This window comes from Schistocerca cancellata, chromosome 4, assembly GCF_023864275.1.
Source record: "Schistocerca cancellata isolate TAMUIC-IGC-003103 chromosome 4, iqSchCanc2.1, whole genome shotgun sequence".
Lineage (NCBI taxonomy): Eukaryota > Metazoa > Arthropoda > Insecta > Orthoptera > Acrididae > Schistocerca > Schistocerca cancellata.
Window position 1 is genome coordinate 260,427,324 of NC_064629.1, and position 22,132 is coordinate 260,449,455.

The window sequence follows — 22,132 nt, forward strand, 5'->3', positions numbered from 1 at the left end:
AAGTAGTTCTAAGTTCTAGGGGACTGATGACCTCAGATGTTAAGTCCCATAGTGCCCAGAGCCATTTGAACCATTTTAAAGACAGGCATCACGAATAAGCTACAGGACTAGTATAGTGAGGCGGTAGATTGCGAGGGTTAGGCACATGAAATTACCACTCGCCAGTGTGCGTTAAGGTAAGCACATTTTTCATAAAGAGTTAAACAGTAAGACAACAATCACAAGAAAGGTACTCTAATCTACATCTTTGAAAAAAAAAGACTTAAAAATAATTTAAATGCAATATGTTATCGAACACAAGTTCGAAAATGAAAACGTGTCAGTTTTTAGATTTCAGATTTTTGTGAATGAATGACTTTATTGTTCAACTAGTCTGTAACTTGCTGTTTTTTTTCTGTTTCTTCCAAGGCCCTCATTCCCCCCCCCCCCCCCCTCCCATCCCTCTCCAACCGCTTTCCATGTTAAACAGTGTTAAGCTTAGCCCAAGCTAAAAAGTACTCATATCTCAAACGATTCTACATATTTAATCTCACAGTAAGAAACCTTCACGGTTTCTGCATATTTGCTATTTTTTGTGTAGTTTTTGTAGATCTAGTGATGGCCTCCAGCGACGTAAACAGATAATCAACTGTATTCTATCGCAATTTTGACTGTAATAAGTACTACATTTCCAGTGGTTGCTTCATCTCTTGTAGGCAGTAAGTTTGCGTTAATAATGCTCTCTCTGCTGGTATTCTACAAAATGAATCAACCGGCACGTCGTTACCTCAGCAGCAACAGCGCGTCCGCCATGTGGGCTCGTATTCAGCCTTGTTAACGATTTAGAAAAAAAAAAAAATTGTTCAAATGGCTCTGAGCACTATGGGACTTAACATCTGAGGTCATCAGTCCCCTAGAACTTAGAACTACTTAAACCTAATTAACCCAAGGACATCACACACATCCACGCCCGAGGCAGGATTCGAACCTGCGACCGTAGCAGTCGCGCGGTTCCGGACTAAGCGCCTAGAACCGCACGGCCACCGCTGCCGGCTACTGATGTAGAATTCAAGCCAACTAATACACTTATTTTAATCTTCTTTGATATTCTTTCTGTGCGTGTAGTAAGCGATAAAGATAACAAAGCAGAAATTTGAAAGGAATTTAAGTTCAGAAAGCGAAATTAAAATTTTAAGTCTTACCAACAACAATGTAACTCCGTCAGAGACGGCAAAGGACTTGGAAAATCAGTTGAACGGAATGGATAGGTTCTTGAAGAGAGATTATCAAAGGAATATGATTAAAAATAAAATAATAATGTAGTGGAGTGTGGTCGTATTGAGTCAGGTGACAATGGAAGAATTACATTACAAAATGAGAAGCTGAAAGTAGTAGACAAGGCGGTGAAGTTCCTGATGACGCCAGAAATCGAGAGGATATAACATGTAAACTGACAACAGCAAGAAAGAGCTACATGTTAACGTTGAATATAAGTTTAAATGTGAGGAAATCATTTCTAGAGGTATTTGTCTGGAGTTTAGCCTCATACGGAAGTGAAACGTGCACGATAAACAGTTAAGGAAAGAGCAGAAATTTTTCACATCTGAGGCTATAGAAAAATTATGAATATTACAAGTACTCATATCTCAAACGATTCTACATATTTAATCTTACAGTAAGAAACCTTCACGGTTTCTGCGTATTTGCAATTTTTTGTGCAGTTTTTGTAGGGATGGCCTCCAGCGACGTAAACAGATAATCAATGTTTACTGGCACAATGTGACTAAGAGTGGGGATAGGTAGATAGAATTCTCACTAAGGTATCAAGCTATAGTTAATTTTGTAATAGACGGTACGATGGGTGGGTGGGGAGCGGGGGGGGGTGGGGGTGGGGGTGGGGGTACTAATTGTAGAAGGGTATGAAGTCGTGAATAAAAATGGTTCAAATGGCTCTAAGCACTATGGGACTTAACATCTGAGGTCATCAGTCCCCTAGAACTTAGAACTACTTAAACCTAACTAACCTAAAGACATCACACACAACCATGCCCGTGGCAGGATTCGAACCCGCAACTGTAGCAGCCACGTGGTTCCGGACTGAAACGCCTAGAACCGCTCGACCACAGCGGCCGGCAATCGTAAATACAGTAAGCAAGTTCAAATAGATGTAGGTTGTAGTAATTACACAAAGATATTGAGACTTGCACAGGGGCCTGCCATGGTGGCCGAGCGGTTCTAGGCGCTACAGCCTGGAACCGCGTGACCACTACGGTCGCAGGTTCGAATCCTGCTTCGGATGTGTGTGATGTCCTTAGGTTAGTTAGGTTTAATTAGTTCTAAGTTCTAGAGGACTGATGACCTAAGCAGTTAAGTCCCATAGTGCTCAGAGCCATTGGAACCATTTGAACTTGCACAGGGTAAACTAGGGTTGACAGTTACGTCAAACTAGTCTTCGGGATAAACACCAGCCCAACGAGTCGTAAGTGGAAAAGTTTATCTTCCTTTTTGGATAACACAATAAATTAAAAAAATGGAGATGTGTCGCAAGTGTCTTCACCCACAATGAGATTTTTTACAGAACTCTTGAAATAGTTCGCCTCCATGCGAGTCTCACAAATTACGGCTAGCGGAAGAGAGCGAGCGAGCGAGCGAGAGAGAGAGAGAGAGAGAGAGAGAGAGAGAGAAAGATTCTACGAAGAGATGCATGGTTCTGTTTTTTATTATTTATTCATTCTTGGAAGATTGGGGGAGTAAGACTTTCTCTTAAATCTAACAGGAACCCTTCATATTTTACAGTATTTTCATTATGACACACGTTTTATAAGAGGTCTTACATTAGTATGGAATCCAATACTCCGAAATGATTATGATATCATCAGTGAAAACAGTAACAGGTAAAACAGAAATTTCTACGTGAAAAATAGAATAATATGAATAAATTACTGGCAAATAAATTGAGACTGTAGGTCCTGGTATCAATAAAAGCCAGAGTGGAACGAAGAAAGGAAGACAAAGAGATATGTGATACAACACATACAATGAAGAGGTAAAAAACTGACTGAGAAACGAAAATAAAAAGAACCACAACTGGGAGATGAGATATTATACTACTTAAATCAACTGCAGGGGATATGCAACGACTTGCTTAGACATGAGTTCTTCTATGAACTTTGTTCTATTTTTGCTTTCATTCATACATTCATACATGAATCCTAGGCAAACGATTATTTGTCAATGGCGCACAACAATCTGGCTTTAGTTTTACAGGCTGCAGTGTGAATACGGTTAAGCCACTTTTATTTCTTCTAACGATCGAAATACCATTGAATTATTCGATCTAGGAGTTACAGCTGTTGCTATTATAAAACTGCCGTTTACTCATTCGTGTAACATTGCAGTTGCTTCGTTTAAGAGATATCTGGTAGTCGCTACACAAACGACTGATTTTTCGCACGTTAATAAAAAAAAGGCGTAACAGGTTGTACGAAATATGTAAGGAAGATCAGGATTTAAAGTCCCGTTGACGACGAGGTCATTAGAGACGGAGCACAAACTTTGTTTTGGGAAGGATGTAAACGAATTCGACTCATCCTTTTCAAAGGAACAATTCTCGAGTTTGCCTTACACATTAAGGAAAACACCCGGAGATCTATATCTAGATGGCCGGATGGGGATTTGAATTGCCATCTCTCAAATACCAGTTCAGCGTCTTACACTGAGTCAACTAACTCGGTCGTTCTTAAAAATAGGTCATCTCTCGGTATCGTATGCAGATCATTATACAGAGCCGATGATATTACGACCTAAGGAATTTATGAACAATGTGTACAGGAGCGGTCCTGTAGCACTAAACTGCTTGTTGTTTTGGGGAAGGAGACCAGACAGCGAGGTCATCGGTCTAATCGGATTAGAGAAGGATGGGGAAGGAAGTCGGCCGTGCCCCTTCAAAGGAACCATCCCGGCATTTGCCTGGAGCGATTTAGGGAAATCACGGAAAACCTAAATCAGGATGGCCGGACGCGGGATTGAACCGACGCACTAAACTGCGGTACGCGCTGCTTGTGTTCAGGTGAGCCTAGATTATTGTTCATACCGAGTTCTATCTCAAACTGAAGCCTCCATCCGTTTTCATGTAAGATCGAATGACTGTAAGCGGCATCCATATCGAATAAACGATTGTGCAGAGTTCGTGTAGCCTGAATCAATGACAAATGAAAAATTTGCAACACGGTGGCGATTACTTCTCTCATTTTTCCTTACTTATAAATTTGTTCATGACATGTACGCTTGCGCTAAAAAAATCTATGAAACTTACAGAAGTGTCTCATACCTGATATATGGCCTTTTTATGTATTTTACCGAAAATATAAACGAAATTCCCGAATCTTATACTTGTTCGATATTCTTCATTTGATCTCCAGTTTCTTTGTTGCAACTAACATAACGTTCATCACAAATCTCTAGTTCACTGAATATGATTCATACCCGACATAGGACGTTCCGTTACCAGTTTCTCACTTTTTCATTTTTCACAGTTTCAATTGGGTTTAGCTGAATTAGATCAATGAAGATACCTAATTTATTTGGAAACACTAAATAATATGTGAATGAAGCACAAGGTATAATAAAGGTGAATAGTGAGCTGATCATTTGTTAAATTACTAGGCGATAATTTAAAGCTATGGACCTGTTTTCCAAAAATATTGATACGATCGCTATTTCAGTTTCAGTTCGTCGTTTAACAATAGATTAGGGCGATAATATTTACTTACATGAAGTTTACACTATCAAAATTCGTTTCTACGTAATCATCAAGTAATTCTGGAAATCTACCCCACTGTCAGCATTTTTGAAGGCTTGAGAATAAAGAAGTATTATCCTTTCACAACGTTGCAACTTCCTCGTTAATTCGTAGGTGGGACTGAAGCATACAATTTGACTCCTCCTACATTTTTGTGACAATTAAATGAAATTGCTCATATTTCATAAATAGTTCTGTTTGAAGAGGTAGGAGCATCGCAGTTTCATTCTAGTTCACGTTTCAGAGAAGTCCAGTTACTCGAAGAAGTGACGAGAACTGGACCGATTTGTGGGCCGATGCTTCACTCGGTGAGTCCTTACTTGGTTACCAGCTTCTAAATTTTAGTATTCACAAACAGAAGAATTCGATAAAGAAAGTTACCTAAACGAATTTCGGTTAATCGTAGAGTGGTTCCTTTGATAAGGCCACTCGTGATTCTCTCCCCTACTTTTGCCTCCGTCTCTAATGATCTTGTTAAAATAACTTCAGCTGTTTCACGATTAACATTTAAGCAAAAAGATTTCGCATCCGCTAACGTGGTCACATTTCGTTGTCCTTAGTAAACATCGAGTCAGCTGTGTTCACTTAACTTTGATTCTGCGTGAACATCAAATCACATTCAGATAAATAACCAACACATAGTAGGAATGTGAAGTCCATTATATTAATTCTATATACAGGCATAGAAAACTTTGATACGATACGACATCGGTTAGATGACAATATTTATATGTGATACAATGCTTAACGATTAACTACAAACCGAACAAACAAGAGACAACATAAAAAAGAAAAATAATTACACGTGTAATACAACCAAGAAGTGAATGAAAAGTATTGAAGAAGTTTATTAATGTCTAAAGAGTTTGTCGGAGGTAATTGCATTTTATTTTTTTAACAGCTTTTCAGAATGAGTGACCCATATTAACGAAAGAAAAAAATTCTTAATTCTAAAAGGATCTTTCTCAATTTTTTTGTGGAAGTGATTTGCTGCTATTTACGGCCATTTCTGTTCTTCTACAGGTAGAGGACTCTCTCCGACGATTGGAGTTGAAACAGGAAGCCAAAAGTATTCTCATTCATCCAGACTGCAGTAATACACGTTAGTTGTATATCATCTGATTGTAAACACATTACAATTGTTTTTATAAGTGTCTTGTGTGTACATATCTTTTGAAAAAAGTCTTTAATTATTTGGTACACAAAAAAGCAGATCTCTGAAGATACTGTTAAAGGAAATCACAGAAATCGGAAGCGTCTAACTTACTTCCTATAGAATGTAAAAACTGATGCTGTGATAAAATATTTTCTGTGATGTTCACTATTGATGTAACCAAAATGGTTTGATTTTAAAACACAGTTTTGCGTTTCTATCGAAAATAAACTCAGTGCATACGAAGCCTTTTAGAAATTACCTGTGCAAAAGAACGGAATAATAGCTTGGATAATGGAAACAAAATTTAAGTTTGGAAAGAAATAATAATCAAGAAGTGGGAATGACAGAGAGAATAGCTTTCAGGTATAAAGTACTGAAGTCCACGTGGTACATATACCGAAAAGATAATAAATAAATGATAATCAGTGAGGACAGAAGAAAGAACATAACAGCGTGGGGAGGATATCAAATAACAGAGGAAACAAAGGACATTTCAGACGAAATGGGGAACAGAAGTTGGTCAATAAAGGAAAACCGGCCGGTGTAGCCGAGCGGTTCAAGGCGCTTCAGTCCGGAACGGCGCTGCTGGCACGGTCGCAGGTTCGAATGCAGCCTCGGGCATGGATGTTTGTGATGTCCTTAGGTTAGGTAGGTTTAAGTGGTTCTAAGTTCTAGGGGACTAATGACCTCAGATATTAAGTCCCATAGTGCTTAGAGCCATTCGAATAAACAGAAAACAGCAAAGCTGCAGTCGGCAAGACGAAGCTTTGTACAATGCCTACTTCTATATCTGTATTAGGTTAGCTGCCACACGGTGTTTGGCAGAGAGTATATATTTACTTCGTTAATTTACCCCTATCCTACGCCACTCATGCATGCTACACTGCAATAAATATATCGGCAACTCTGTAGGTAACCTTGAATTTCTTTAAGTATACCGTCGTTCTAATTATACGAGATGTTGATGGTAGAAGTAATATGTTACTTGACACGTTTAGGAATGTGGACTCGAAGAATTTTGTGAGTCAGGCCCTATCCGTTCCGTATATGGTATCCCACTAAAAATTTTTGTACGTTTCTATAATCGTTGATAAAAAAAAACCGTGACAAAGCATGCAGCTCTTCTTTGAATCTTCTCTGCCTTGCTATTTGTGCTCCTTTACAGTGAAGGTGAAGATCATTTCACGTACTTTGTACTAGATACTCTACCAAGTTCTATTACAGTGCGAAGCAGATTGTCTGCCATAAGAAGCATATTTTTCCCCAATGACTATTTCTACACTACATTGCACTGTGTACCAGAAATAGCAGTGTATATCTATTACGAATCTGTGTGACTATTGTACGTTGGCATGTAAAATAGAATAAAAGCACGGGTGTCCCTGCACCTCAGTTGAAAATTAATGTGTTGCTTTCAGTGCTGTGTCCCATACATAATTTGTGATGTCCTTAGGTTAGTTAGGTTCAAGTAGTTCTACTGAAGTATTTGGGTAATATTGTATATTATAAATTACAGTCGAGCTGAAGTTCGTAAGATACTTCCACTAATCTAGTTTCGTAGCTGACGCCACTAATAAGGTGACAGCTGAGCTTCTAGCGCAAAGTTCAGGCTCGCTGTTCAAGTCCTACTTTAATTTTTAAATTTCTCCGTATTGTCTCACGGACTGAGGGAAAATGACAGTGTTGATGGTGATTCCCTATTTGGACGACCACTTTAATCTCAGCGGCCCCTTTGACGCCTTTCAAAAATAATATGATACGTGCAGCCACTCGGTTTTCCTCTCTGCCTTCCGTCGACGTAATCAAAAACAAATACAGAAAGCGACACAACGTGGAAACTCATCACAATCACATACTAAACCATTACACTTGAAAGATAACAATAATGATTCGAAACGGCGAATGCCCAAGTGTGTATCTGGAATGCTACGAAAATTCCAGGCCACGTGTGCTATATGTCATTTACATTCATCACCTTTTCTGCGAGTATAGTTTCTTCTCCGGACATGTCTGTCTTATAGATTGTCAGAACCTTCCTTTTTATAGTTATTCGATCATTTATTACTGGATTTCGTCAGAAAAACAACTGTTACCATAGTTCTGCTGATTGGTCATTAAGGTGAAATGAATATATTTACATCCGTAACTCCGAGCACAAAACCAGTTGCGAGTATTCCTCGATGTATAAAGAGGGATTGATACACATAAACTATGAAGGGTTTTGTGGGAAATAAAGTTTCATTAGTAGCCTGATTCTTATATTTCTATATTCGGTGGTGTATCGCCGAAATTTCGAAGTTATATTAGAAATTTAGCTTCTCAAGTTGGTGTGAAAAAGTGGACATGTGCAGGCACATTCATTGAAGAGCAAACCCAGTTAACCAACCGCATATGCTACATTATTTATCCTGGTGAGTGATGGGAAAATATGCCACTTGTCTTTGAAAATCAGTTTCAGTATAAGGGAAATCTCAGTGTGATCCCTGATCCTAAGGCGTATTTTTTCACATTTGATAAAATACACGGAGCAAAACCTCAGCACTACCAGATGTTATTAAGTTCAAAAAATGGTTCAAATGGCTCTGAGCACTATGGGACTTAACAGCTATGGTCATCAGTCCCCTAGAACTTAGAACTACTTAAACCTAACTAACCTAAGGACATCACACAACACCCAGGCATCACAAGGCAGAGAAAATCCCTGACCCCGCCGGGAATCGAACCCGGGAACCCGGGCGTGGGAAGCGAGAACGCTACCGCACGAACACGAGCTGCGGCCGATGTTATTAAGTGACCTTTACTATTATTACATAACATCTGACTGAGATTTTACTTTACGATACGCATATCAAAGCAGTATTAATCGATATTTTTGAAATATCTCTGATTTTAGGGCTTTTCTTTCGGATGGATTCCAGACTGTAGCAATTTGGATGCACAAAATAGCCTCGAAACCATTTTTTTAATTGGTAACACAGATAGTTTCATCCAGTCCCGGAAGAAATGCGAAACTAAACAAATAATCAAAACAGAGAATGGTTTTCTGGCTTGAGAAAGTTAACTTGCGTTTTAGGGTTAGGCGCGGAAACTAAGTTTTTAAAGCATTAAATACTATTTTCCTTGTAAGAAGGAACCATGCTATAAGCTTCACCACAAGGAAAAAGTAAGAAAAGAAGCTTACATCGTACTGATCATAGGAAGACGTCAAAGACGCCTCGATCCCAGGATGCAATCGTGATCCACCGAAGAGGCCTGGTGGGCACCCAGGATGGTAGGTCTCTGCAGCTCGCATATTCTGTTACGGCAGAAAAACACCAGCCAAAATTATTATTTACTCGGTGAAACGACAATATACATTAACGTCGCCTACCACGAACTTCTTAAATTTAGCATTTGAGAACCGAACAAAAATAAAAACAGAATAATCTTTTGTCAGTTACTAGCTTTTTTTTCGGATGATCACTTCTGACCTAATATGTGAAAGTGACGGTTATTACTTTTCCTACAAACTGAGTTTAAGTTTCCAATGGTAGCCATGAGCACAATAAAAGCCACTGTATATAAAACAATTACACTCCTTTTTGCCGAAACTAACGATTAACTGAATCATTGAAAAAAAGAATACTTCGTCCATAATGACTCTTTGTCCAGGCCAGCGACTAAACAGGTAACACACAGGAAATATTTCTATTTATTGCTTCTGTCAATTTTTATTTAAAGTCCATTACGCGTTTAGATCGGTATAGCATTGTCATCAGGTACAGGTAGAGTTAATTTTGTTCAAATCATAGAATGCACTTGTGGCTCACACACGTGTTGCCTGTTTGCCAGATAGCGATGTGACAATAAGGTTACACGTCGTCTTGCACTAGTGAATAAATGTTATCGTTACTGCTGGGTTTCGGGGCAGTTTACATATTTCTATGCAGTAAGTACAGCCTCTACACATATTCAGAGCTATGTGAAACACTTTTCGTTTGCTTTAAAAAATAGTAATACGTCCTCAATAATGCAATACTATATGCAAACTTATTGTATAATTGATGTCTCTCAAACTGACGTTAAGTCAATTACACGTTGCTATGATGGCATGACCGTCTAAAAACCTCGTGAACTTTAAAAAGTTAATGAGACAATAATTCTATGTCCTCCTTCAGGATCAATCATTGTCACACACGCCCACATACACACAATTCTCTATTCTTCTATAGATGAATAAACTGCACGTTATAAAGATTATACAGATCAGAAGTATGTTTCAGAACAGAAAATGGGATTAATTCGAGAGGTCACAAGCCAATGCCATGAAACACTACACAAAAAGTTAATATGTTGTTCTGTTATTCTTAAATATTACCTTTATTTTTATTTAATTAATTAAAAGAAATCGTGAAAGTAAAAAATATTGCATGGATGCCACCAAAGAACATTATGAATGTATGTAATTGTAGGATTCACTGCACACGGAGCAGCTAATGAGTAGGACATCATTCGATTTGATGAAAATTCTATAGCAGCTTTATTATAGAAACCTTCGCTAATGTGTTACGTCTATCTGTTGAGTTTTGATATGTAACTAAATCCATATATGTACTTCGTTCCTATGCCTTCTGATAACAATTCATCGAAACACGCAGTTCACTAAAAATTGGACATTTCACAACATGATGATATTTGATAATTAACGTATCAATTTGTTTCGAATTATATGAATGTAAATAATATTAAAATAACCTGTTGCTACTTAAAATAATTTTCTTACTTTCAATAATTTATGGAACCTGGGCCAAGATTATTACTTCTCACTACACTCAAAATGAGATTTTCAGCTCGGTAATTGTTTGTATTATTTTTGTATTATTATTTTTTTTAATAGCCCAATCGGAAATTAATTACAGTATTCAACACTTCATCCATCAAAAGTATTACAATTATTTGATTACGGATAGCAACGAATTCGCTTCAATCTAAAAAGGCAGGAAAGTGTCTTCTTGTTGTAGCTTCTTCAAAAGCACTTCAAAGTCTGCAGGACGGTAAGTTATTAGAATATTGTTTGGATTATTTGGAGCTCTTGAGTTATTTTCAAATTGATTAGTTGAAAATTGTGTGCTTGTCATTTTTATATGTTGAAAAAAAAAGTTTCCCACACTTAATGACACCAGAAACTATTTCGTAAGCTTGGTCTGGAAACAAAATTTGTGACTCGGAACCAGAGGACTGGAGATTCTGATACAACTTCTCCCATACCTACTTAGGTAATAAATGTACAGAAGGATACCTGAGCACATGAGATGGGATTACTCGAAACTCTTTGCCGTATATTCGTCAGATATTTGTGAGGTACGAATATTTTCATTTCGAGCAGAACTCCAAGTTCCAATTAAATAGGAATTCTAAGCTGATAAATGTGATCACTCGTTTTATTGTGTTATCGTTATCAATATAGTACGTAAATTCTTTTCCTTTTGGTTTGTTGACATTCTCTCTCTCTCTCTCTCTCTCTCTCTCTCTCTCTCCCTCTCTTTCTTAACGAAGAAGAGACTGTTGTCAGTAGTAGGTTTCGTTCCATGAAACGTCACATTGTACAAAGTAACATTAGTTATTTGGGACTAATTCGATATGTTCCTCTCTTTCGTAGTACTGTGTAACTGAGTCCTTCCGAAATCAAACGCAAGAACAACAGAAAATGAAATTTCTCTGCCAACAATGGAGGAGAAAATTTAGCTACATCACTCAAAAAGGCCATCTCACTTTCAGACACTTTTCCAAATATAACCTGACTGTACACCAAATTCTCTGCTTCAACTTCCTGAACTCAATTTGCATATCCTCTGTTTTACTGCTTAGTGCAGCGTGAAAGTCTAATTTGGTTGACGAAGGAACGTACGGACTTCATTTAATAAGTTACACACGTCGTCCCACGCTAAGAGCATTACGCAATAAGAGTGGAGCTTTGTTATAAGGGAGTACGTGTTTCCGCTATCCTGTAGAGACGGTTTTGTTGTGGTACGGATACCATTTACATCACAGCGTGCGAGTGAAACGGCTCGGCTGTTGGGAACATAATCCGAAGTTGAAGTAAGCAGGACTATACGACTCTTGTGGACAAAAAGTCTAAATTTCAGATCCGCAGAGAAATTCTGACGATATATGGACTAAAGGCAGTGTCGAGTGCAGCCGTGCAGTGGCGCCAATGATTTGACAAAAGCCGCACACAAGAAGGCGTTGTTGATCCACCATACAGTCCAGGTCTTGCACCATGCGATTTCCATTTTTTCGGCAAACTGAAAGAATATCTGAGGGAAGGAGAGTTTCCAACGATGAGGACGTTCATACAGCGGTTCTCGAATGGCTTCGTGATCAAGAAGTGCATTACTCTCGTCGAGGATCTGAACGATTATTAGGACTTTCGGACCGGTGTTTACAGAAACTGGATTACTATGTTGAAAAATAGTGTCACTTTGAAGTATAGTGCACCGCTGAATTAAAGCTGCTTGGCATGGCATGATAATCTGTATCCAACTTTATGAAGTCTCCTTGTATATTACAGTTTTGTGCAGTGCAACGTAGTTCTGTTGTAGAAGGCTGAACATCACTGTGACAGAAACCACATATATTTGTAGTTACTTAGCTGAATTCGGAGTCAATGAAAACCTTTGCCGCCTGAGACTGGTCTCATGTGGGTCTATAATCCGTGCGTGGTTGTGGACGCCAAGCGCAGGAAATGTTTTTATTGTATCATCTGGGAGACATTGCTACTATCAGCAAGACGATAGTTGATGATGAGAATTGTAATTAAATGTATTGTAATTTATTCTAATCGAACGATTAAAGTTGTAGATAATCAGCTACTACACTTTCCAAGTCGTGCAATCCCATTTAAGTCCGATAAGTACTAGACGGACCTTTTGCAGTAGACGCTATCATTCACAGTTTATTGTTTCCAAAATTTTATTTGTGGTAGTCACAAATGTCTGATTCGGTTTCCTGAATTGTACTCCACTAATAGTTTGCTGGTAATACCAATTAATAAATATGGAGGCACGCGTACTTATTCCACATTCAGCCGTTGATTGCTGTGGTGATAAATATCAGTGCGGGTTGCATAGAGCTAACTTAAATTTCAGTGTACAATGTATCTGCGAAATACTGTGCCTGCTTTTTATAGAGATGTCTTTAAAGGTGAGTACCAATCCGAGCCATGAAAATGAAATACTACGCGAATGGCGCAGTTGACCAACATGAATTTTATGAGAATCAAAATTTTGGGCTTTGATTTTTCTAATGCCAGCAACTGAAAGCTTAATTATCTCGAGTTACAGACATTTTTTCAAACCAGAAAAATTTATCAAAATTGATATTAAACACTCTAAGTAATATTTCCGACACTGCTTCCCGTCGTTACGGTTTTTTATTATGATAAATCTGTCAATTTTGTTATTATCTAAACAATGAATAAAGCAAGGTGGGGAGAATATACTGCCAACAAATTAGTTTTACATGAAGAGGGTTATCAGTGCTTCATTGATTTAAAAGGGAGCGAGTCCCCAGCGAGTTTGTCACGTTACAGTATTCTCTCCTTTTTTCGTTTTTAAATTATGTCAGAGGTTCAATAACTCTATTCTTCATAGTCTTCTCCCCTATTTTCAGAGCAGTAAGTGTGCTTTTGAGGCTTAAAGAATAAATTTGCTACTATAACTTTCAATGTAGCAATCTGTTTCATACACGGATCTCTTTTTCGGGAAACACGTGGACAATAGAGCTCTCTTTTAGACTTTGCCGTAAGATTCTGTAAATCGAGAAAATCTGGCTTTCAAAAACTTTTTATTGTTAACGTCAGCGTTCATGCCCGACAAAAGTGTTTGTGTGAAGTATAGAAGCTAGCCATGAGATGGTTAACTCGACTGCAACGCCATTACAAAGACCTTCTTTAGTGCAACAATATTCCTGACATTAACTTCTACGACAGCAGCTGAACAGGACTGAGTATGACGGGGTACTATACCAATCAACTGTGGTAGAATAACGAATAATAACTGAATTGTAATTCTGTAGATGAGAATCATCACTGTTGCAAAGCAAAAATAATTTCATTTCTTGCAACATTGTATGCACTTCGACTGATTCATAGAAGTATGAAAATAAGGAGAGCTGCTTATGGTAAACCTGAGCTTGTGATAAACATGATCTTTTATTTGAAACAAATAAATAACTGTTTTAAAAATGAATAAGCAATAAAAATGAAATACTCCTTTTCGAAAAAGTTCGTATTGTCATGCATTTTCCTCGATTACAAGAAAGTAACTAAAACCGATACAACTGTTGACATAAAAAGCAACCCAACTTTCTTCTTTCAAAATTTGTAAAATTATGTCATTGCATCCATAGACAGTGGAGTGCCTATTTTTTCAGATGAGCTTCGATGAATTCTAGACATTCACCGTGTCCTGCGAACAAAGTTTCTATTCTTTGATACGTTTTTCGTCACGGAAACATCATACGCTCAACTTCGCCGTGTACACTGTTTCCCAGGATGTCCATTTGAACTTATGATAACTCTTTCAGCCGAGAATGATACTTGTGTCTCCATAATGGCGACGTTCACTTCACGTTTATATTTATTCGTAATAGAATTTTATTAAGTTTCATAACAAATATTTTAGTTGCACTTTCTCTTATGAACGACAAACGTGTATAATTATGCTTGGTGTAATAAAAGGTTCAGAAATAGCGATGTTGGCGGTGAAATTATATCAATCGTTAAGTGGAACTCTTTTCTGGAAATTCGTAATCTACTTTTATTCGACAGCAAATGTTTTTGACGTCTTGTGATATATAGCTCGTACTATTCCTGTTTCCTTGGAGACGAAAACATTCTCTGAAATACAATAAAGACCTGACGGAAACAGAATTCATTGCGCTGTTGAGTAAATTTATTGACTCATAAAATATTTTTTGTTATTGCAAAATCCGTTTCAAATTCTGTGAGACCATTTACAGATCCTGGTTTCATCATAGCACACAGTGATTTTAGTCTTTTCGTCGTTTCTGTACTGCGGATATTTGTGGCTTAACTTATAAGCTTTCTTCCTTGCACAACACTGAACGTATACATACGTCATTTTACCTATAACGACTAGTAACCGTAAGGGTGCTCTACGCAGCACAGAAAGGAACAAAAACCTAGTTTAGAAGGGATTGTCCGAAGTGCCTTATCGTTCACCCACATGGTACGAAATTTATTGTGTATCAATAAAAACGTATCTTTTGTCCGTAAGCGGATTTTATTCAGCAATCAAATGTATGAGAAAGTCATGTTACATCATATATAAAATGAAAAAAATCATTACCAAGATCACAACACATGAGTCAAAGTTTCTCCTGTTCATATCATGGAGACGACCACTCATTATAGAGTTGGACTCATTAAGTTCAGTCCGACGTTTCAAAAAGTGTTCACATGAGAGGATACTCGACAAGCAGTGTAAACCTAGAGAAATGGGTGTCTGAATTTTTAAGAAATTTACTGATGATGAAGACGAACATGCAACCATGAAAGACAAATATATCTGATGACAATGATGAGACTACTGCGAGCACGACATATTACACACTAGAGAATTAAGTTGAATTAAACAGAGGTGATAGCAGATAGCACAGAGATACGGTCACTTGCTATAGGGATTTTGGCGGAAAACATGAAAGTTAATTTATTCTTTATGTCATTTTTTTCTAAAAGTAATTTTTCAAAGAGGTTCCTTGTATGTCTCTCCTTTAAAGAATTTTCTCGCCGGAAATGTTGTTCTGAACATTTGAAAATTACATCTGTGTAAGGAAATACACGTGGTAAACTCTACATCTTGTTATCATACTGGTGACACTTACAAACATCATCCAACCTCTCTGATTAGTTTGAGATATCCGTCTGAGTAGAGCATTTCTAAATAACAGTTTCAAATGTACAGAGTAAATCTATTGATCATGGCGTCAGTGTTTTCGTCAGCTTACATCGTGAACTTCGGACACTACAACTAAAGAAAAAAGTAATATGAGGTAGTTACCATAAGCATAAATGTCACTCAGTTAAAACTGTGCTGCGACTCTAATCATTTCACACGTAACGCGCCACGGGGGACGTGTTATCTGGTCTTCTGATCGCCTCTGCAGCAGAACGCACTGACAATACGGTAGTGATAAATTGCTCTCAGCAAGGACGAAGTATTTCATACTTCCATACCGGTCATTACATGGATCGCAATAGTTAACTATATCGTGAATAATTAATCACTACGAAATAGAAGTTGCATCATTATGTGACATATCTGGGTACAAAGATACGTGTATCTAATGGAACATTATGACGCAGTGTAAATGAGAGAGAAAGAGAGAGAGAGAGAGAGAGAGAGAGAGAGAGCTAGAGAAGCACAATAATTCCTTAAATGCAATGCGTCACAGAAACTCCACGTCACTGTCCACATTTATTGCCCCCAGTTCAGTGACAGACTCCTAATATTCTCTCAGAACTTCACCCCGCATCATAGTAAACAAACATAATTCGCAGCAATATTTATTCATGTTTGCTTGTTCGTTTAATACCATCTACAAAACCAACTGTCAAATTTTATATTCGTGTTCATAGTTAAACTTTCTCACTAAAGACCATAAACAAAGCTTTGGCTGAAAGGATTGTCTGGTGATCCTCTAGTCTACGAGAGCAAAATGTATCATTGCTTTCAAATGTAATCTTTGATTGATACATGAAGCTAATATCTCAAGTGACGAAGGAGATTATTACGAAAGAAATTCCTGAAATGTAAAATCTGTTCTCAAAATATTATTGCGTCTTACTTCACTTCGAAGGGACACAATTCTTGGTGTCACGTTATTATGCAATGTGTAAACATTACAGTTTTTAGTAGTAAAAAAATGCAGTGGTTGCTACCTAATTTAGTCATATCCTTCATTTTAGTTTCCACTATGAAATAAAATTAGCTTAAAAGAAACAAAATCGTTAATTCACTCCATCGCGTGCTGCCAAACTACACCATCGTACGGACAGTGTCTTGTATGTATATCAGGACGCTGGCGCGGAACTACTGCATACATGTATGCAATCATTGCATTCCTTCACGACGTGACGTAGGGATCCAAAGTTTTTCAGTATTCAGGATCGTCCATCACAATCATAAGGGTTAATTTTGGGGCCTCACCAACAACAAACAAAACTATGATAAGGTAAGCAACGTGCTTAAATTTCAATCGTCCCTCAAATTAAATAACTGACTTGCTATAGACTGTCAGACACCGGCTAGGTCCCAAAACGATCAAAATATTTTGTGTAATAAATAAAGCTGTATTTACTTTAGGTCGCCGTAAACTTCACGATTCTTTTATACCCTCAGCGTATGGCTGAGGGTACGTGAGCTCTGATGAATCGCTTAACAAAATTTGCCTGACATTCTTATGAGCTTGTAAATTGCGTAAGTTATTGTAGCTGGTGCAGCTTTACAGGTATGCTAAGTCACAGAATGTAAATAAGAGGTGATGATTGATTTTGTTACTCAATAATTACTGGCACTAAAATTTTAAGAAGCTCGACCGTTATACGGCGTATTATACTGTTGGTCCAGTAATATGATTTGCATACCGGGCCGGATTATCATTGGGGGACAATCGTTCATAAGACAACTTGCACCAGGCAGTAGGGCCGGCTGCTGCTAATACTCCTCCGGTGATAAAATACAACATAGGAAAGTGCAGATTGAGCACATGCTCAAACACTTACAGCGGACTGACATTGTGTCGTTCTGTCCCATTAATGCGTGCCACACCTATATCCCCACACATTATCTGATGTCAACAATGTTCTCGAAGCGTTTCTTCCTATCATCGAGTCAACTGCAATAATATGTAAATGACGGAGCACGTTTTGCGGGCTCTAAATGCTTTTACTATCATTGAGCTGTCCAGAACACTAGGAGAGGCCCCAAAATTTCGTCCACTATGAAACACATCATCTGTCTTCGTTTTTTCGATATTACAAGTCCCCTTCAATTTTTTACGAAGGCATATTTTAAATTTTCCAGGTTTCAGTGACATATCTTATTTTTGTAGTCATAAGTATTTCACAGCAGAAAAATGAGAAAATCGTCATTGGCTTAATTTTTATTGGGACGGGTTCCGCCTGCGGATGTGTAACTACTATCGGAATCTCTGCACAGTACTCTACACACAACGAAGAAAACTGTCTTTTAGAATACTGATCTTGTAGATTCCACAACATGCTCAGCAACAGTTCAGAGGACAGAGATTAATCAAAATAAAAGTATTTACGGATGACGGACACCTTATGCCCAAAGAGGCGTTCACTGATCTTCGGCATATTCATCATTGAAGCGTGACATATCACGTCCGAGATACCTTTATATATTTTCAAACGAAACCTCTTGTGGGAACAATAGCAGCTAAGGAAACTAATTTCATATTTAGAGCGCGCAGTGATTGACATATTTTGCAACAGGAGAACTCGCAACTATCTAAACCCGCTGTCGATAATTTCAGCCGCACTTTTGTTCCGCTGCCTGTAGAACTGGTTATTGAAAAGTCTGGACGGTGGTACTCGTGTTAGATTGCTCGTACTTCACCGTGCTGCAGTTGATAATTTATGTAGCACTCGCATTGTCTGCGGTAACTTTTAGTAGACGGCATGAATCGAGCAACGATCATTTTATAAGGCTGGAGAACATGGCTTGAGGGACACCGGCAGGAAGCCGCATGCTGCGCCGACATCTATATTAATAGCACGCTTTCCACGGTGCGGGTACAAGCACTGCAACGCTGTCGCGCCACACATTTTATTGGCTGTGTTGGAATTCAATCGCCCGGACTGCAAGCCCCGATACGGCCCCCGTTTTATGAGCTAGCACTCGGGAACAACGCAGCCGTAATTTTTGACTCGCAATGAATGTTTATATTTTCTTCCTTTCATTTATCGGTTGTATTATCATTCCTGGCAGTAGCAAGAGCCGTAGTTTGCAGGAACATGTGTTAATAATGCTGTACTCAGCTTCTTTGCTTCTAACCTGGCACACAACTCTTACACCTTCATTTGGAACGTCACTTTACACGCTGCTCATTAGCAACAATGCTTAAACGAGAAAATAATTCGGCAAGAATAAAATAAGTGGTACACAGAACTACACGACAGGTAGACAGATACCAAACACTACAAACGTAGAATGGTGAACAGTAAAACGAGTTAAGGCCTTATTCAGCTGTCTGTAATACTAGTCTAGCTAATACTGCTTATTGAGAAAATGTACGCAGTACATCTCACGCCACTCGAGGACCTAGCTTTAGTTTTCTCCTGAGTGGGAGAGCACTGTACATACTCCGTAGCATCACCGACCTACTGGCAGAGGTTACACGTTTTCAAATGTTCTACACTAAAAGAAGCTAAAAAATACCTCCGTGCAGAGCGTGCAATTTCACGTGACAGCGGAACAACACTAAAAGCTGCGGTGGAAACGACAAGGAGGTTCCGTCCGGCAAGGCACACGCACGGAAGAGCACTTACCTCTTGGAAATCAGCCATCCCATCGGGTTGGTGTCGCTCCGGCAACGGCAACGGCAGCCCACATGCACGCCTCCGTCTCCCGGCGCCAGGCGTCACGCTTAGAGTGCCTCCGCGGGAACAATAACACCTGTTCTTATTGGACTAGTTTTGAAAATCACTTCGGAAAGCACAGCCAGCCCGTCTCGTTCTCCTGCGCAGGCTTGTGACGTCAGCAGCGACCAATGGGACGGAGACGCCGCGCGCCCGCAGCCAATGAGGGGCAGGCGGGTCGGCCAGGAGAGGGGTGCCCGCCTGACATTCCTCTATCAGCTGAGCGCGAACCTTATGCCGCTGCGCTGCATTCGTCGGCTCCCCTCCGTTCAGCACGTGCGCCCGTCTCCGTAGCGTCTTTAACAAAACGCGTAAAGATGTTTTTGTTCTGTACATACGGGGATACTTTGTTACTAACACAGCACAGTGTCCTTGCTGATGCAAAAGTGTATCTCCTGTGAGATGCGGGGAGCGTTTATCATCAGGTTGTAACTTCTACACAGATTCTAGGCAACACGAGCGATTTACATACCATCAGTTCTCTTTTCTATAGAAATTTCTTTATTTTCATTAATACCCACTCCCAGAGTGGCCGAGCGGTTCTAGGCGCTACAGTCTGGAACCGCGCGACCGCTACGTCGTAGGTTCGAATCCTGCCTAGGGCGTGGATGTGTGTGATTTCCTTAGGTTAGTTAGGTTTAAGTAGTTCTAAGTTCTAGGGGACTGATGACCTCAGATGTTAAGTGCCATAGTGCTCAGAGCCAATACCCACTCCTTGAAGTCCTACAATACGCACTGAGAAAATACATACACCACAGCAGACAAAAATAAAGCATCAAATACGCGTCGTGACAAATAAATGAAGTTAGAGATTGAATTACGTTACTACCATCGTGACGTTCTCTTGCTCTTTTCTCAAGCACTTTGCCTACTTAATAAATTAAATGGGTAGTTCAATGTTTTGTCATAAATGACTCATGGCACCTGCGTGGGTCTACTAGTTTTCAAACGGACAGAATATGGTGGTATAAACTGGTTACTGCATAAAGAGCAAGTTCATTCGCAACTGTATGAGAGTTACTGTTCTAATCCTGCATCGAAGTCTCCAAAACATGTTGGCGTTTCGTGAACGAAACTTCGTTTTTTTTTTTTATCCCGTAACGATTATTTTATTCTTTTTGTGGTTACTTCCTCTTGGAGGCAGGGAGGAGGGGAGGATGCTAAAGGAAGGATAACAGTGGGGGAGGTGGACAATATTCAGAGTTCCTTACTGCGTTCACGAGTAATGGGAAGGAATATCGTTAAGTTTCAATTATGGTAATACATTCCTATTCCTTTTGCTATTCCGGTACGAAATACGCCAACTAGCAATAAAAATGGAAATATGTCAACGATGCTACAGAAGAACTGAAGTCTCAAATGTTAAAATGTGCCGGCCGGAGTGGCCGTGCGGTTATAGGCGTTACAGTCTGGAACCGAAAGACCGCTACGGTTGCAGTTTAGAATCCTGCCTCGGGCATGGATGTGTGTGATGTCCTTAGGTTAGTTAGGTTTAATTAGTTCTAAGTTCTAGGCGACTGATGACCTCAGAAGTTAAGTCGCATAGTGCTTAGAGCCATTTGAACCTTTTTTTTTATTTTTGTTAAAATGTGTGTGAATTCCTAAGAGACCAAACTGCTGAGGTCATCGGTCCCTAGACTTACACACTTGTTAAACTAACGTAAACTACCTTATGCTAAGAACAACACACACACCCATGCCCAAGGGAGGAATCGATCCTCTGGCGGGAGAACTGAAGTCTACACTAGCCATTTCAGTGAAATATATGGCAGCTCCAGAAATATTCTTCGATCTCTCCCGTACTATAACTTGTTGTTCATGTGTACCTAGAAGTGAGTTAGCCCTTTAGGTCGATGTATGCTGTTTTTAAATTAGTAACTGAAATTTAAGTTGGCTGCCTTTAATTAAAGTATCAAAAAGCAACGAATATCCACGATAAAAGTTTTAATTCGTCATAAATTTCATTGGTACATGTACCTGACGTACTGTTCTGCCCTTGCATCGAAGTCTCCAGGATCTTCTGACTCATTTAAATGTATAGTAAAGTCTATAAAGCTCCATATAAATCCACATACATAAATCACTTTGAAGTACATTTCTAAAGGTAAATAATCCCAGTTTCAATGACTTTCTGCTCCTCTGAAATCGCATATGGAGCTGGTTCAAAGTGACTGCCTATATGCGTCAATACGCACACCAATCTCTTAGTTATTCTCATTACCTATACCTACGATGGAAGCAGTAGATTCGTAGCACAGTCTTTCTCGAATACCGATTATCTCGAAAGCAGCGTCCCGTTTAAGTCTCTCCGAGCTTCCCCGTCTCAGTTTCGTATGGCTTGTACCATCATTTGTCGATCTTTTACAGAGCGTCTCTGAACTTAAAAGATGTCTGTTGTCATGCCTACTTGATAAAGATTTCAAACACTGCTACAACACTGTAGAAATGGTTTCATTAAAATTTTGTTTTAGTTTCCTTAAGAGATACACTGAAATTTCCAAGACCTATATCAACAAATTTAAGTATTCAT

General features: G+C 38.9%; 1 protein-coding gene across 3 annotated transcripts in view; it reads right to left on the reverse strand.

Annotated features, from left to right (window-relative positions):
* The window catches only part of LOC126183591 (Krueppel-like factor 2), a 35,094-nt gene extending 15,454 nt beyond the window's left edge, over positions 1–19,640 (reverse strand). For 2 of the 3 annotated variants that reach the window (XR_007536775.1, XM_049925688.1), the window contains exons 1-2: positions 19,513–19,640; positions 9,118–9,231 (exon numbers count right to left, since the gene is read on the reverse strand). Coding sequence is in view for 2 of the 3 variants with exons in the window: in XM_049925688.1 (XP_049781645.1) it covers positions 9,118–9,231; positions 19,513–19,530 (132 nt within the window). In the remaining variant the exon portion in view is untranslated. The remainder of the gene's footprint in view (positions 1–9,117; positions 9,232–19,512) is intronic. The other variant, XM_049925689.1, reaches the window with a different exon arrangement.
* Positions 19,641–22,132: the final 2,492 nt, after the last annotated feature.